This window comes from Eretmochelys imbricata, chromosome 9 (assembly GCF_965152235.1).
Source record: "Eretmochelys imbricata isolate rEreImb1 chromosome 9, rEreImb1.hap1, whole genome shotgun sequence".
In the NCBI taxonomy this organism is placed as follows: Eukaryota; Metazoa; Chordata; order Testudines; family Cheloniidae; genus Eretmochelys; species Eretmochelys imbricata.
Window position 1 is genome coordinate 54049746 of NC_135580.1, and position 16296 is coordinate 54066041.

Sequence of the window (16296 nt, forward strand, 5' to 3'; positions counted from 1 at the left end):
AAGGAATAGAGTCCCTAGCCTCTGTTTGTCAAAGGGTGGAGATGGATGGCAGGAGAGAGAGATCACTTGATCATTACCTGTTAGGTACACTCTCTCTGGTGCACCTGGCATTGACCACTGTCGGTAGACAGGATACTGGGCAGGATGGACCTTTGGTCTGACCCAGTATGGCCATTCTTATGTAGGAAGGGTTTGGGGGACAGAAATGAAATCAGAGCCAAGAGAGAAACTATTAACAGGTTTGAAGATGAGTGATTTTGTAGTGGATACAAGTGATAGCCAGTGCAAGGTTTTCAGGAGAAGGCAATAGGATTTTCTCTATATGTTTTGTTCTGAACAGACTAGCATTTGGATAAAAGTGCGTTTGTGAGGCAAAAGGAGCTGAAAATATGAAGGTGTGAAATGACAATGCCCGAAAGAATGATTCAATAAAGTGAGTGATGAGAGAAAGGCAGACATGTTGATAAACAGGTGAGAGGTGAACTTTTACAACATAGCAAGACAAGGAACAAAGAGGAGCTTCGTGGGGTGACAACTTCAAAATTACAGCCATAAAGTCTGAAAAGAAGATCAAGGTTGAGAAATTGAAAGGAATGAGTTGGACCATTAATAACTATGGTATTCTTCTTGCCAAGAACCATGTCCATCTATGAGTTGGAAGTAGATGTTTTATAATTAAGACAGATGGAGAAGGAATGGTCTACTGTCTGATGTGTCATCCCCTCCAGAGCTAAAATAGCTTTTAGAGCTGGCAGCTACATACTGTCTAAATGCTGCACTGAGGTAAAAGAAGTAATGAGGAAGCCATGTAAAAGATGGTTTCACTGCTAGAGGGAGGAAAGAGATTGGAAGTGATCAAGTGCTGGATCAATGGTCTGGCACCGGAGATTTCATGGGAACTACACAGAGGATTGGTAGTGCTACTGGAAGGGACAGGGAAAAGCTGACAATGTGATAACCACAGACAGATGCAATTCTGGAGTGGAAGAAATAGTAAGCTCTGTTCAGAGAAGAAGAGATGTCAAGTGGGTGAAGGACTGAATTGGCAGTGCAAGAGAGTGACACTGGAGATTACAGAATAGCAATAGTATCGCTGAAGATCAGAAGGAAACCCGGGAGAGGAGCTATGTCATGTTTTGTTGTGATTATTACAATACTGCATATTTTGGTGTACCAGAACTTTAGTTTTTTTGTTTTGTTTTGGGGTGTTTTTTGGGGTGGGGGTGCGGGAGAGGTCTTAAGGATTTGAGCTATTATTGTACCATGGGTTCTGGAGAGATCGGCAATGGAAAGCGTTTTTATAGGGTAGGTTGGTTGAAAAACGTACAGCGAGTTAGTTGTCTCCAACAGGAAGTAAAGAAGGGCTAGAAAAACTGAATCCAGGTATGGGATTTTGTTACAGATGGACAAGCACAAAAAGTGCTTAGTGTGAGACAGGTAAAGGAAAGTACAGGGGGAAATTACTCATTACATCCAGGGTGTGGTTACTCTTAGGATGAAGAGGTAGAAAAGAGGAAGAAGCCAACAGGTGAGAGGAAAAACTGTAGGTGAGATCATTTCAGCTATTAGCAAAATGAACATTCAGGTGCCAGAGGAGGTGGTGGCAGAAGGAGAGACTGACTGAGCTGATGGGTAAAGCAATTAAAGAAAAGATGATTTTAGAAAGAAGCCAACAATTGTGAATTTTAGTTGTAGCGGACCCATGGAGTAAAAGATGTTTGAAGGAAAACACCAAAGCAAATAGGATGGTGAAGGCTTAACGAACAATTTGTAGATGACAATGATGCCACCACGTCTGCCAGGTGGTACGGGTGTGATCAATGGGAAGAATCTGGGAACAGGATATGGAGAAGGTAGGCTAATTAAAACAGAAGGAATTGTTTGGTGAGAAGCAATTTCCTTATGGGCAAGACTATCATGGTCACAGATGAAGCTATGTAGAAGGCTAAATGCAAAATTATTGGTCAGAATTCAAGACAATATTGCCTACAACACGTAGAGGTTAAACGGCTTTCAAAACCCACAACTCTGAACATCTTGGTCCCTTTGCATTTCATTGGAAAAACAAAATCCTATATTTAGTATTCATCATCTGGTTCCTACAAAACAAGGAATGCACTGTTACAAATGACTATCACAAATATTCTACTGAGAAGTAATGCCAGAGATGGGAGCCACTGGTAAAAAAAACCTTATCCAATTAAATCCGTCACCCATAGCTGCAGATTTAAATGGAAAATATTCATACAGAGCACACAGATCCTACCTCCTGTCCTGTTGCCACGTCAATAGCTGTGAAAACTGTACCTGAAGCCCTGTGAATACAAGGTAAGTGATCAGCTGTATGATTTCAAATCTAACAAGGATATACATGCACAGGCAGATCACAGATTTTTTTTTTTTTTTTTTTTTTTTTTTTTTTTTTTTAAGTTTTGCACATCTAAAAACTGTCAGGAACTGCGCATTGGGTGAAAAAGTACTTCCTTTTGTTTGTAAAAACCTGCTGCTTATTAATCTCATCGGCTGACCCCTGGCTTTCGTATTGTGTGAAAGGGTAAACACACTTCTCTAGTCACTTTTCCCACATCATTCATCATGATGTTGTAGGCCTTTATCATATCCCTCTTTAGTCATCTTTTCTCTAGGCTGAATAGTCCTAATCTTTTTAGTCTCTCCTTGAAAGAAAGCTGTTATATACCCTTGAGCATCTATGCTGCTCTCCTCTGAACCTTTTCCAGTTCCACCATATTTCTTTTTGGGCGACCAGAGCTGGACACAGCATTCGGGTATGAGTTCACACTGTGGATATATAGTAGCATTGTGATAATTTCTCTCTCTTTCCTAATAGTTCTTTTTGACTGCCACTGCACATAGAGTGGAAATCTTCAGAGATCTATTGACTGTGACGCCAAGAGCTCTTTTTTGGGTGGTAATAGCTTAGACCCCATAGTATATATAAATACATGTATACAGATTTATGTATAGTTGGGATTGTTTTTTCCCCACGTGCATTACTTTGCACTTATCAATGCTGAATTTCATCTGCCATTTTGTTACCCAGTCACCCAGTTTTTAGAGATTACCGCTAACTCCTTACAGTCTGCTTTGGACTTAACTATTTTGAATAATTTTGTATCATCTGCAAACTTTGCCACTTCACTGTTCATCTCCTTTTCCAGATCATTAATGAATACGTTGAACCCAGCACAGGTCCAAGGACAGAGAGGTGGGGAACCCTCCTGTTCACCTCTCTCCATTGTGAAAACTGATAACTTATTCCCACCCTTTGTTTCCTATCTTTCGACCAGTTACTGATCCATGAGAGGACCTTCCCTCTTATCGGCTACTTAGTTTCCTTAAGAGCCTTTGAGGAGAGACCTTGTCAAAGGCTTTGCGAAAATCCAAATACGCTGTATCATCTGGATCACCTTTGTCCACATACTTGATGACTTTCTCAAAGAATTCTAATAGTTGGCAAGGCCTGATTTCCCTTTAGAAAGCTGGTGAAATGAATAGGCAGCAAGCAGGTTTCATAGAAACAAGAGGAAATACTTTTTTGCACAACTAACCTGTAGAACTCACTGCCATGGCATGTTGTGATGGCCAAAAGTGTAACTGGATAAAAAAACCAAACTGGATAAGTGCATAGAGGAGAGATCTATTAATGCCTATTAGCCAAGATGGTCAGGAGTGCAACCCCATGCTTTCAGGGCGACACTAAACCTCTGGTCACCAGCAGCTGGGAGAGGAAGACGGGGTGGATCACTCCCTAATTACCCTGTTCTGTACTCTCTCCCTGAAGTTCTGGAATGGGTCACTGTTGGCAACAAAATACTTGGCAATATGGACCATGGTCCAACCCGGTATAGCAGCTATATTCTTAAGAAAGAAGGGCATTCAAGGAGTACTCAAATAAAAAAGTACTAAATACAAATACCAGCCAGCTCAGAAAGAGCACACTAGTCACCACAGGACCAGCCTCTTCCACAGTAACAGGAAAACTACTTTTCTTGCATGTCAGTGTATGCAAATCCCTATACCTTGTGCTATTCCCAAATATTGGATAAATCAGACAGTCAGTTCTAAAGGGGATTCTATTTCACCCCTCAATCCCCAACATACACACAAAATATCAAAATATTGTTAGAGGGGATGCAAACACAGTAAGAACAACATTTATATTAAAACAAATTATGCAAGCTCTGCCAGTATTCATCCTTCAACTGAACTTCTATGTTGAAATGATTCATGGAAATACCTAGAGCAAATTACACTAGATTGATAGCACCTTGACCGGATTAGGAAAAACTTAAATTCTATCACCCTCAGCTTTTCACTAGTCATAACATTAAAAGAACAGATAAGTTTATCTCATGAAGGGGAAGAAGAGAAAAGAGACAAAAGTTAACTTAAATTAATACATTTTCACTCCCATTCAGTATCACCAGAAAGTGATCTGTTTCCAAAGAGACATTAATGCACACACAGAGGCCCATAAAGGAACAGATTCAAAACTTCTATCACTGTTTGAAGTCCCCTGCATCTGATTATTACTGCTTGTACACGGACATTTCTGCTTTAATAAATAGCGGCAAAAGTACAAGAGTACATCACACCTTTAATACTAGTTCATTCAGTGAAAAATTTTGGATAGCTCGACAAATACTCACCCCTGCCCAATTTTTTCATATCTGGTATATTTTTTCTTGGGATCTCCTATGCTCACAATAGTCCCTAAAAAAATTCCACACAAAACATAAAGCCAACCAGTGATTTAAGGGAGCATTCTTCACTTTTTATTAGAGTACGATGTGTGCTTTTTTCTTTTGATTCTTATGGTAATAAAAACAGAGCTTTTTATACAATTAAATTATATTCTTCTGTATGACATTTGTGACTTGTAACACATTTGTGGGATGAATCAGTAATAATCCAGTATTTGTACTGCCTATCTAAACTAAGTCATTGCCTGCTTTGTGCTAGACAATGGCATTGGTTTGCTGAATGAGTGCATCTATGAAGGTTATGGAATTAGGAACAGCAAAAATCCACTGTATTCTGCACTAAAAGGAACACCTCCGTAGAAGCTGATCACTGTGCCACAAGTGCGACATTGACCCTAAAACAGCTTCAAACGGGGAAATTTTGTTTACTTGTTAATTTCCATTCTTCAAGACCAGTCCAGATGCCTGAATACAGTTCCTCCCAACTAGCAGATGACAGAAAATAACCAAGTCTTTTGGTTACATCACCCTTATATGAAAAATGGGGATGATGGCTTAGTCAAAAGACAGTCATTTGTCTCCATTTTCTGGCTAACAGAAAGTGCAACCAAACATCTGTACAGATTGTTTTGTGATAGCCTCAGACCATTCATCATGCTGATTTGATATCTGCAGTCTTTTCTGTAACAGACTCCAGTAGGTATTATCAGTTCAAAGCAATGTGCTGATCAGGTCTGCACAGACCCCTCCCATATAAATAATGGAATTACTGATAATTAGCATCAATACTGGAGTTTGTATTTTAAAAAAAAATTACAACTCACGTAGCTTTTCCATAATGTCTTCATCTGACATTTTGGTCTTCTTTTTCTGCTTGTCAGCCAACTTGGCAGCACTATCACAAGAGTCACCAGCTGGTGCAGGGATAGGGTCAATTACAGACCGTGTGTAAATCTGTGGTGAAAGAAGAACACTCACTATTAGAACTCAGAGTTCTCTTTGCAACCACTGACTTTCAGGTTCAAAAGTGCCATAAATTCTTATCTGACCACTAGCATTGTTTCACTTAAAACTTTTGGAACCAGGAGCCACTCATTCTGAGAACTGCTGCTTTTGAACACTAGCCAATGTGGCTGCAACACTACTTGATTCTGAAACACTGACCTGGAGACTTGCTGGACACTGCAGATGGCTAGGGGTCTATTTACTCAGGAAAGGGATCCCTGTTGCCTCTAGCTTCTTTTCTACAGCTGGGGACTCATTGCAAAAGCTGTTCTACAATGTAATTGGTACATCATTGCTTTGCTCTGCCAGACTGGGTGGAAATCTCTTCAAACACTGCAGAAGCATGAATTAAAGAGTCTGGTACTCACCTCCATAAACTGTTAATTTGAAAGGTTATTTGGAAATACAAACATTACTAAGCACAGTAGTCTAATCTCCACTTTTTTTGCAGGGTGGAGGGAAGGCTTTCTACCCATTTGTTCTCTAACAGGACTTCCTTATTACACCATATGCTGGAATAGAGGCTAGGGTTTAACTGCCCCTTCATCCTTTGTACATTTTCTTATTTCTTCAGTCTCTCCTCACATTATATGATTCCCACCCACCATAAACTGCTCTTTATTTAACAGTGGCACAAATCATCTGAAAGGAGATTTTGTGAAGTAGTAAGCTATACTAAAATGAAGATGCAGCAGATACCTTTGCACAGCCAAATCTTTCGGTCTTGGGGAGCAGAAGACAGTTCACGTGTGTCCACTAAACTACCTAACTGTTCACCATTTGAAAAATTACATAAATTGACAGTTATACTTGCTAATGTGGCAATATTTACAGATCTTTAGACATGTAATGTTCCACCTATATTCTTATTTAAATATCATGTGGCCTATTCCTTAAAGCAATATTCTGTGAACATTGTATACATTCCATACCTACCCTTCAGACAAAGCAAGGCAACAGTGGCAGAGAGGGAAGAGAAGATTACATTTGGCCTTTATAGGAGCGGGGGGGGGGGGGGGGCGGGTCCTCTGGAGGGAGGTTGGGGGGACTTAAAAATGGTGCTTAAAGCTTAACTAAGAATTTAAGTGTTTAAGTTCTCACATAAAATTTAGTACTAATAATACTCTTGTTGGTGGAATAAATTCCCAGACTTAACTACAATGCAGAGGGTTTTTTGTGATGGGATAATAGAAAAAAAATCAGGGACACAACATGTGAGTTTAAGTTTTTTAAAAATGTAGATTATCCACAATATCTGGGATTTGCTAGGGGCATTGGTAAAGTTTTCTAATGATCCTCCTTATAATGTGTTTTAGAGGATGAGGAAATAAATTTGGGATTTTTTCAATGTAGCCCTGCAAAATATAGCACTGATTTGGATACTCCTGGTCCAACTGGTACCTGAGAGGTAGCTATACCTAGGAAAAAACATGACCTCTAAAATTAAACTAATATACTAAAGTGACATTTTGCAAATAATAAAAAACTTCCCCATCTATGGTGGGCAGGGACCTGCAATAGATAGAACAGAAAGTAATGTAAAAAAAAAAAGCAAAAATTCCAGAGTAAATTAAAAAAAAATACTCACTGATTTCGTATGATCTGGTCGAGGGGCAATAACCGGAGGAGGAACCTCTTCATCATCGTCATCATCTTCTGCTACTGCTGTTGAGGGCTCTGAACCTTTGGCATTGGGCTATATTTTTGTTGTTGAATGGAATAACATGGAAATAAAATATTAATATATTAGAAGCAAAGCTGTTATTCTTCCCAAAAATTTTAATCAGCTTATGAGTTTTAAGGCATTTTCAGAATGAGGATCCAGGAATTCTTAGCAGTTTAGAACTAAAGTAAGTATGCTGAGACACACAAAAGTATCAGTACATGTATTACAATATTTAGTTTATTATATTTCATTGATCTATATGTTCATAGAATCATAGAACATCAGGGTTGGAAGGGACCTCAGGAGGTCATCTAGTCCAACCCCCTGCTCAAAGCAGGACCAATCCCCAATTAAATCACCCCAGCCAGGGCTTTGTTAAGCCTGACCTTAAAAACTTCCAAGGAAGGAGATTCTACCACCTCCCTAGGTAACGCATTCCAGTGTTTCACCACCCTCCGAGTGAAAAAGTTTTTCCTAATATCCAATCTAAACCTCCCCCACTGCAACTTGAGACCATTACTCCTTGTCCTGTCCTCTTCTACCACTGAGAATAGTCTAGAACCATCCTCTCTGGAACCACCTCTCAGGTAGTTGAAAGCAGCTATCAAATCCCCCCTCATTCTTCTCTTCTGCAGACTAAACAATCCCACTTCCCTCAGCCTCTCCTCATAAGTCATGTGTTCCAGACCCCTAATCATTTTTGTTGCCCTTCGCTGGATTCTCTCCAATTTATCCACATCCTTCTTGTAGTGTGGGGACCAACACTGGACACACTACTCCAGATGAGGCCTCACCAATGTCGAAAAGAGGGGAACGATCACGTCCCTCGATCTGCTCGCTATGCCCCTACTTATACATCCCAAAATGCCATTGGCCTTCTTGGCAACAAGGGCACACTGCTGACTCGTATCCATCTTCTCGTCCACTGTCACCCCTAGGTCCTTTTCCGCAGAACTGCTGCCTAGCCATTTGGTCCCTAGTCTGTAGCGGTGCATTGGGTTCTTCCGTCCTAAGTGCAGGACCCTGCACTTATCCTTATTGAACCTCATCAGATTTCTTTTGGCCCAATCCTCCAATTTGTCTAGGTCCCTCTGTATCCTATCCCTGCCCTCCAGCGTATCTACCACTCCTCCTAGTTAAGTATCATCCGCAAATTTGCTGAGAGTGCAATCCACACCATCCTCCAGATCATTTATGAAGATATTGAACAAAACCGGCCCCAGGACCGACCCCTGGGGCACCCCACTTGGCACCAGCTGCCAACTAGACATGGAGCCATTGATCACTACCCGTTGAGCCCGACAATCTAGCCAACTTTCTACCCACCTTATAGTGCATTCATCCAGCCCATACTTCTTTAACTTGCTGACAAGAATACTGTGGGAGACCGTGTCAAAAGCTTTGCTAAAGTCAAGAATCATGTTGTTCATGATTTTAACAACACTTGTATAAAAAAGACATATCTGAATATTTAAATTACCTCTTCTACTACTCTAAGTTGCTAGAAGCATATGTTAAGTATTTCTCACCATTCTTTAAGTAATATACAGACATCCATGGAAAGCTTTTAGCAGACACAGAAGTATTCATAAACATCCTTAAAACTAAACCCCCTACTGGGCACTTGGTTTCCTGCGGGAAACGTCGGTTAAAAATACAGTTCAATAAAATGTTACTCAATTTATTATGAAGTATATAATATGAGATTTAAATTAATTAAGAAAAACACTAATTGAGTAAGCCTGGAAAGGTGCAAGCAATAATAAATACACTTACTGCTGGTGTTCCTGAAGCGAAACCATCTTTTTCTAAAAACAGCAAGAAGAGTAATAAGTGAATATATATAATTAGTGGAATAATAAATAATAATAAAAGTGGACTTTATAGAAAACATGAGCAACACATCAGGAATATGGACAGTTCATGAGATTTCCCTGCTTCCAACCAGGTGAATTTTCATGGTTGATGAATGAAACACCTATTTCCCTAACTAGATGCAGACAGGTGTTACAAAAACTTCTTCCCCCCCATAGGTCAGGCAATATATATTTCAAATCCTGACCTGCTACATGACTGGATCTCACCTGAATTGAGACTGTTTTGTCAAATTGTGCATTGGTTTTGATATGCATACGAGAGAGAAGATTATGACCAAACTGATAAGGCAAAGATGTGACAAACCCTTATCACCAGGCTATTTTTAGAATGGAAATCTTTTTGATTTAAACGGCTAAAAGGAACTGCATACACTGGAAAAACACAGTCAAATGTTTTTTCCAGCCATTCACACACATCTGTCTACAACTTGCATTAGAAGTGATAAGTTACACTGAATCTTTGGTCCTGTCATTTGGGAAAGTTGAGTCAATGCAAGTTACTGCACAGTAACTGTCCGAAAGCATGTTCTGACTAGAGATAATGGGAGTAATAACCCCTACAGAACTCAACCAGTTAATCAATCTTATAGTTCTACCGTCATAAAGACAGGCCATTAATTAATTGATTTTAGCTGAGTGGTACTGCCATTTTGAATTATCCTGTTGCATTTGTTCTCTTACCCACCTGAAACAGGAAACTGACTGGACAAAGAGTGCAACTTTAGTGGAGCCTTTATTTAGTAGTGTCCCTTACCCATTAGATACTAGTTTGATTCTTTGGCATGGGCCTATCTTCCCAATTCTAAGTAATGACGTACAGGGAAGAGCAGACTGGACTGTAAGAACCAAACTCTTCTTCTGAATGTCTCGTATGTACTTGTCTCTCACCTGGAGCGGAGAAGCTCAGGTACTTCTGTTTTGCTGTGTCTTTGGAGTCATAGAATTTCAGCACATCTAGTACAGCCTGAGGGTTCTTCTTCTGCTCTAGCTTGGTGATATTTGAGGTCTGTAGCAATCGAGCCCATTGCTCTGGCATTCCCTGAAACAGGAGACAACCTTAATACGTAATATTTTTAAGTCATTTAAAAAAAAATCGGAATGGATTTTCTTTCCACATGTAAGCATTAATCTGTGATTCTAAGTGACTCAAATGTTGTGGGGGTTTCAGTCACTGAGTTCAACATGCGTAGGTGACCATATAAACCAAGCCTTCAGTTAAGCTAGCACAAACATTCAACAGCTCTATCAGGTCTTCTAGCCTACTGGGGCACTTCAGGAAGAAGTTGTGTTCCTCGCAGCCTCCTGCCCCTACACACCCCCTTCTCCTAGTGAGGTACATTAAATCAGCATTCCCCATTCATCACTCAGTCTGATTTTCTATGTATATATCTATTGTAAATGGAAGTGAACTAATCAAAGGGGCTACTTCATTTTTCTACAGGCTAATAGGAATTCTCACTAAAGTTTCTCCCATGTGGTATAAAGTAAAGCATTAGGATTCCAGTGACTAATATTAAACATTTATAGTGAAGTAACACCTAGAGACCAACGAAGGTCTTGGTGTGGCAGGCATTGTAAATGACTTGTGACGGAGATCAGGTTTCAGAGTAGCAGCCACGTTAGTCTGTATCCACAAAAAGAAAAGGAGGATTTGTGGCACCTTAGAGACTAACAAATTCATTTGAGCATAAGCTTTTGTGAGCTCACGGAAGCTTATGCTCAAATAAATTTGTTAGTCTCTAAGGTGCCACAAGTCCTCCTTTTCTTTTTGTGACTGAGAGTAACAGACTAACTTACACCTTATTCTTAAGTGACACATTCTCACTTTAGCAAGGAACCCTATGGCTTTCTGAACAGCTCTAGGACAGGTATACTTACAGTGAATTCTCCAGTAACAGCATCAAAGCCAACATGGATGGTGTGTTCAAAGTCTGATGGAGGAGAAATTTCTGGCCTTTCCTTTTCCTTTTTCTTGCTTCCTAAAACACGACATTGAAAACCATCCACTTAAATTCAGAGAACATTCAGTCACAAGACAGAAGATCCCCAAGATCCCTGTTTAATACAATGATAATCTTTGAGCAGTAATATATTCTTTATATTTATTCTGAAATTTGGACATGAACATTTCATAAATGCATGGAGCAGACTGTCCTGCAACATTTTAATTTTAGTTTAAGTTTCAGTGTAAGAACTGCTAACTCACTGCACTGAAAGTTATTATTTATATTGTAGTAGCACTCAAAATCTGAATCAGAATCAGGACCCCATTGTGTCAGGTGCAAAAAAAAAAAAAAAAAAAAAAAACACTAAGTCTCCAGCCTCAAAGAGTATCTCATTTAAGACAAAATGCAAAAGTGGGTGTAACAAGCCACAGAAGGGGAAAAGGGTGATGAATCAGAAAGATTAATAGGTATAAGATCATGCAGTTAGATAGATGAACTATGTGTACAGCCTTATTCAGATTCAATTACATTTTTAAATTAGCTATTTTCTTAAACAAACTATTAGATTATTTCCATTGCTGTCTAATTTTAGGCTTTTTACAAAAATCTTTGCCTCTTCCCTTTTTGTTTATATTTTTAAATTAAAATACTAAATACAAATCAGTTCCATCGTTGCCCCTTTTTTTTTAAGCTGGCCGTACTCTGCTCAAGGTCCACTTTTATATTATCTCCTCCACAAACTCCAAGTCTCCTTTAAACTAAAAAATATACCCACAATTAAGTTAGTGACACCACAGGAAAGCCAGAGGCACTGACTGCTGCTTCCACAACCCTCTTCTTCCTCCCAGGAAGAGTATGTGTCCTTTAGTGGTCACTCCCTAGTGTAGGGAGAAATGAGGGTGGGTGAGGCTTTCATGATCTCTTTGAAGAGAGGGGACTGGGTAACAGGGCATGGGGGAGCCTGACCTACCATCAGATATGTTCAATGTGTGATCTCGGAAACGACTGCAGATTCTGACACTAGGTCCACTTACTGATAAACAGCTACATTTATTCTAGTGCATAAATCCAGTAATAATACCACATTGTGCTTATTATAATAAATGAAGTACAGTGCATTCACAGCACCAATTGTTAAATACCTATTTCTGTCTGACTTAATTATTGCTTTACAAGTTTCCAAACAAAATAAGCTTCTCAGTGAAGGCGACACTATAAGTTTTAAAATAAACACTGCAGCTCAAATTACATTTACTTTGTTTTAAAATCACCTTAAGATGAAGGATTATGTTAAATTTCAGTCCAGGAAATGAAAAAAAAAGTTAAGTTATAAGCAACTCAAGTAGCACCACCTCAACTTTATCTGTAATGTGCCTATGGAGATGCAGAAATATGGAGAACAGCACATGCTAGGGTTGAGCAAAGTGGGCCAGTCAATGGTTAATGAAAATAAGACTTTATCCATTGGGGTTTCACAGTTGGGTATTCACTCAAATATGGAGCTATCTGAGGATTTGTTTCTAATTACCAGCTTTTACTGTATTTCCGATTGTACAGACCCTCACACTAACAGGAAAGGAAAGAGGGAATTAAAGACTATACTTAGAACTGAAAAGCCATGTGGCCTGCCTACAGCTGAACAATACATTGGAAGACATTGCTGTTATAAACAGGATATCTTTAATATGGCTGCACAGGTCTGGAAGCCAAAATGTAAATGGATTGTCAAATGCTCTTATAAAGAAAAATACTTCAACTACAGGATTAGGAAAACTGGATTATCTCTTTATTTGAAAGCATTAGAGAGCATCACTCCTTGCCCAACCTTTTGCTGCTAATTGTGTGGAAACAGAAAGACTGCAGGTTTGAAGCATTTGATGGCTTCTAGAGGACATGGTGTTCAAATCCCCAGGCATGTGCTACACAAATAAACCCTTCTTCTTTCAATCAAATACACATCTGATTAGTACACTGGGCAAAGACTCTAAGAACCATTGCTCCACCCACATGAACAACAGACCACAGAAACACTTTAAACAAATGCAGGCAGCAGAACTCAGCCAAGAAGCTGGATCAATGAGTCATACTTTGGCAGCAGGTACTTGAGGGCTCAATTAACAAGGCCACTGTGAGGCCACACTATTTCTGAACCTCTGATTATATTTGCATTACAGTTCTGTATTTAAAAGGGACTTCCTTTAGTACAGCGTGACTCCTTTGTTTCAAACCACAAATCGGTTTAAGATATGGTCGCATATTCTCAGCGCTAACGGGAGCTTAGAGTGTTGCAGAAGTAGTAATGTTCTGGAAAGGAGGGAGCACACCTCAGGCCATTTTCCAATTACCCTCATGGTTGAAAGGCTTGAGAGCAAGACATGTACACAGCACTGCTCAGATGGAAGTTAAAATACAGGATCTTTCAAGGTGGTGCTAATGGGGAGCAAAACAAGCAGAAATGTAAAATCCTGGAGAAAACCGAAAAGGAGTACTTGTGGCACCTTAGAGACTAACAAATTTATTTGAACATAAGCTTTCGTGAGCTACAGCTCACTTCAGAAAACCATAACAGCTGATTATAAAATATCAAAAAACACTAAAAATGCTCCAAATTACACTGAAGAAATCTTGGCTTAGCCACTAATAAATATTCCATGCAAGAAAGCCAGCAAATACGCATAGTACACATTAGCATGACCAAATGTCTGGAGCCAAAGTGTAGAATGCTTATTTTCTTATTGCAAGTTTTTAACACTATATACAAAGCCAAGTAATATGGCAAAAGAACTGCTGCAGTTTCTGGCTTGCATGAAAACATGACACAGTACGTGCTTGTTCTGACTTATTCCAAGGACGATCACTTAAAAAACCAACAAGTAGAATACCAACGCTGAGTGAACACACCAAATACTTATTTTGACAGGACTGCACCACACTAGAGGCGCTATAGTTATAGTGGGGTGTTGGAATTAAGGTTGAGAGTCAATTACTTTTTAAAAGACAATTAATTCTACATGCTCTACATCCTCACACCGACTCGGACTGTCTTGAAATTTGCAGTCCCTCATAGAGGTGAGGGGTAGGGTTAGTGCTCCAAATCTGGGATCTTGAAAAACCCGGCATTTTATAACATCACTTGGTTCTTCTAATTTGTCTTGTACACACCTTAAACTAAGGCTCTGATCTCCCACAAACTGATTTCAGTTGCTCAGGATTTACCTCAGTAAGGCACGGAACTCACTATCCCTCTGAGCGCTATTCAAGTAACTCAAGTTGTGTAGCTTAGATCGACTTTCCCCGTTAGAGTAGACAAGGTCTTAACTGTTGAGGGCTTGTCTACACAGGGAAACTGACCACCACAGCTGCTGGATGACTTTCTTGTCTGGACACTATTCCAGAATAAAAGTGACCTTATTCCAGAATACATACTCCACTCCCAAAAATATACCAGTTAATGCCTGTTATCCATTGTAGAGAAACTCCAGAAGAATACTGAAAGCTATTCTATGAATATGCATGATCCTGCCTCTGGGGTTTCTTCTAAGAGGTAAAGCATAGTCACGAACTGACTGCTATTGGAACAGACAGATGCGTGAAGAAAGAACTGCCTTAGGGGAAAAGACTCAATATGGTGAATAAATTATTAGAGGAAAAAAGTCTTTCCAAGCAATGTGATGAAACCTGTGTCAGCATGACTGAAACAGTGCCGCTGGGTATATCAGGCATAAGAAGAAGCAGGGAGGGGAAGAGCAGAACCAGGAGGCATTAGGAGGAAATATATTAAATGGAAGTAAAAACAGTGAGGCTAAAACTGCGTTCCTAGTAATAATATCAGATAGTAACATGTTACTGTAGACCAAGGGTGGGCAAACTTTCTGGCCCGAGGACCACATCGGCATTGCAAAACTGTATGGAGGACCGGGTAGGGAAGGCTGTACCTCCCCAAACAGCCTGGCCCCTGCCCCATATCTGCCCCCTCCCACTTCCCACCACCCTCAAAACTCTCAACCCCCGCCCTGCTCCTTGTCCCCTGACCGCCCCCTCCCAGGACCCCTGGCCCTAACTACCCGCCGGGACCCCAACCCCTATCCAACACCCCCCCACCCCCCGATTGCCCCGACCCCTATCCACACTCCCTGACAGCCCACCAGGATTCCCATGCCTATCCAAGCCCCATTGCTTCCTGTCCCCTGACTGCCCCCGCGGGGGCCTCCTGCGGGCTCCCCCCCACCAGGCTGCTCAGAGCAGCAGGAGCCACAGCCAACCACACCGCCCACGCTGCCCGGCAGGAGCGGTGGGCCAGAGCACTGGTGGCGTGGCACACTGAGGCTGCAGGGGAGGGGAGACAGCAGGGGAGAGGCTGGGGGCTAGCCTCCCCAGCCAGGAGCTCAGGGGCCAGGCAGGACAGTCCCGCGGGCCAGATGTGGCCCACGGGCCGTAGTTTGCCCACCTCTGCTCTAGTCCCTCACCCACAAAATCCAACCACACTGATGATAATACATTTAAAATAGCTCTATTTTAATGTCTAAATATTTGCTTCTCTACAGTGAGGATTTCTAATTCTCAGATATTTGTACATACTTTAGTATTTTTTAAACACATGCTTAGCAGATATAGTAATCTCCTAAGGAGAATACCCAGGCAAAAAAATCAATTCAATTCTAAAAGGTTCAGCAATATATTATGTCTAAAGGAGACTCAGATTACACTGTGTCAGGATTTACTTGGTATATATCCTGTTAGCAAATTAATTCTGTGATTTTAATTTTTTTCCCTACAGTTCTGAAATGCGGGGAAATTTAAGTTAAGGCTAAAACAAGCTTCCAGGGCTGTAACTTATTAGGCTTTGGGAAGATCTTGATCAAATACAATTTTATAAATGGGGTGCACGTGGAAGAGGAAAGGCTAGTTCGTTATTTATTTGCATTGCAATGGCACACAGAGGCTCCAAAAGGAGACCAAGGATCAGGAACCCACTGCACTATACATGCACGTAACATAAAAGGCTTATAACCCAAGTGTAGGACTAGAGACAAAAAGCAGACACTATGAAAAGTAAGGGGAACAGAGGGTAAAAGGAG

At 40.5% G+C, this 16296-nt stretch overlaps 1 protein-coding gene across 2 annotated transcripts in view; it reads right to left on the minus strand.

The window, feature by feature from the left end:
- PAK2 (p21 (RAC1) activated kinase 2) overlaps positions 1-16296 on the minus strand; it is a 77556-nt gene that overhangs the window by 17192 nt on the left and 44068 nt on the right. For both annotated transcript variants that reach the window (XM_077826284.1, XM_077826283.1), the window contains 7 exons: positions 11151-11251; positions 10161-10311; positions 9172-9203; positions 7318-7425; positions 5549-5678; positions 4671-4734; positions 2267-2315 (listed from right to left, as the gene is read on the minus strand). In XM_077826284.1, coding sequence (XP_077682410.1) covers positions 2267-2315; positions 4671-4734; positions 5549-5678; positions 7318-7425; positions 9172-9203; positions 10161-10311; positions 11151-11251 — 635 coding nt within the window. The remainder of the gene's footprint in view (positions 1-2266; positions 2316-4670; positions 4735-5548; positions 5679-7317; positions 7426-9171; positions 9204-10160; positions 10312-11150; positions 11252-16296) is intronic.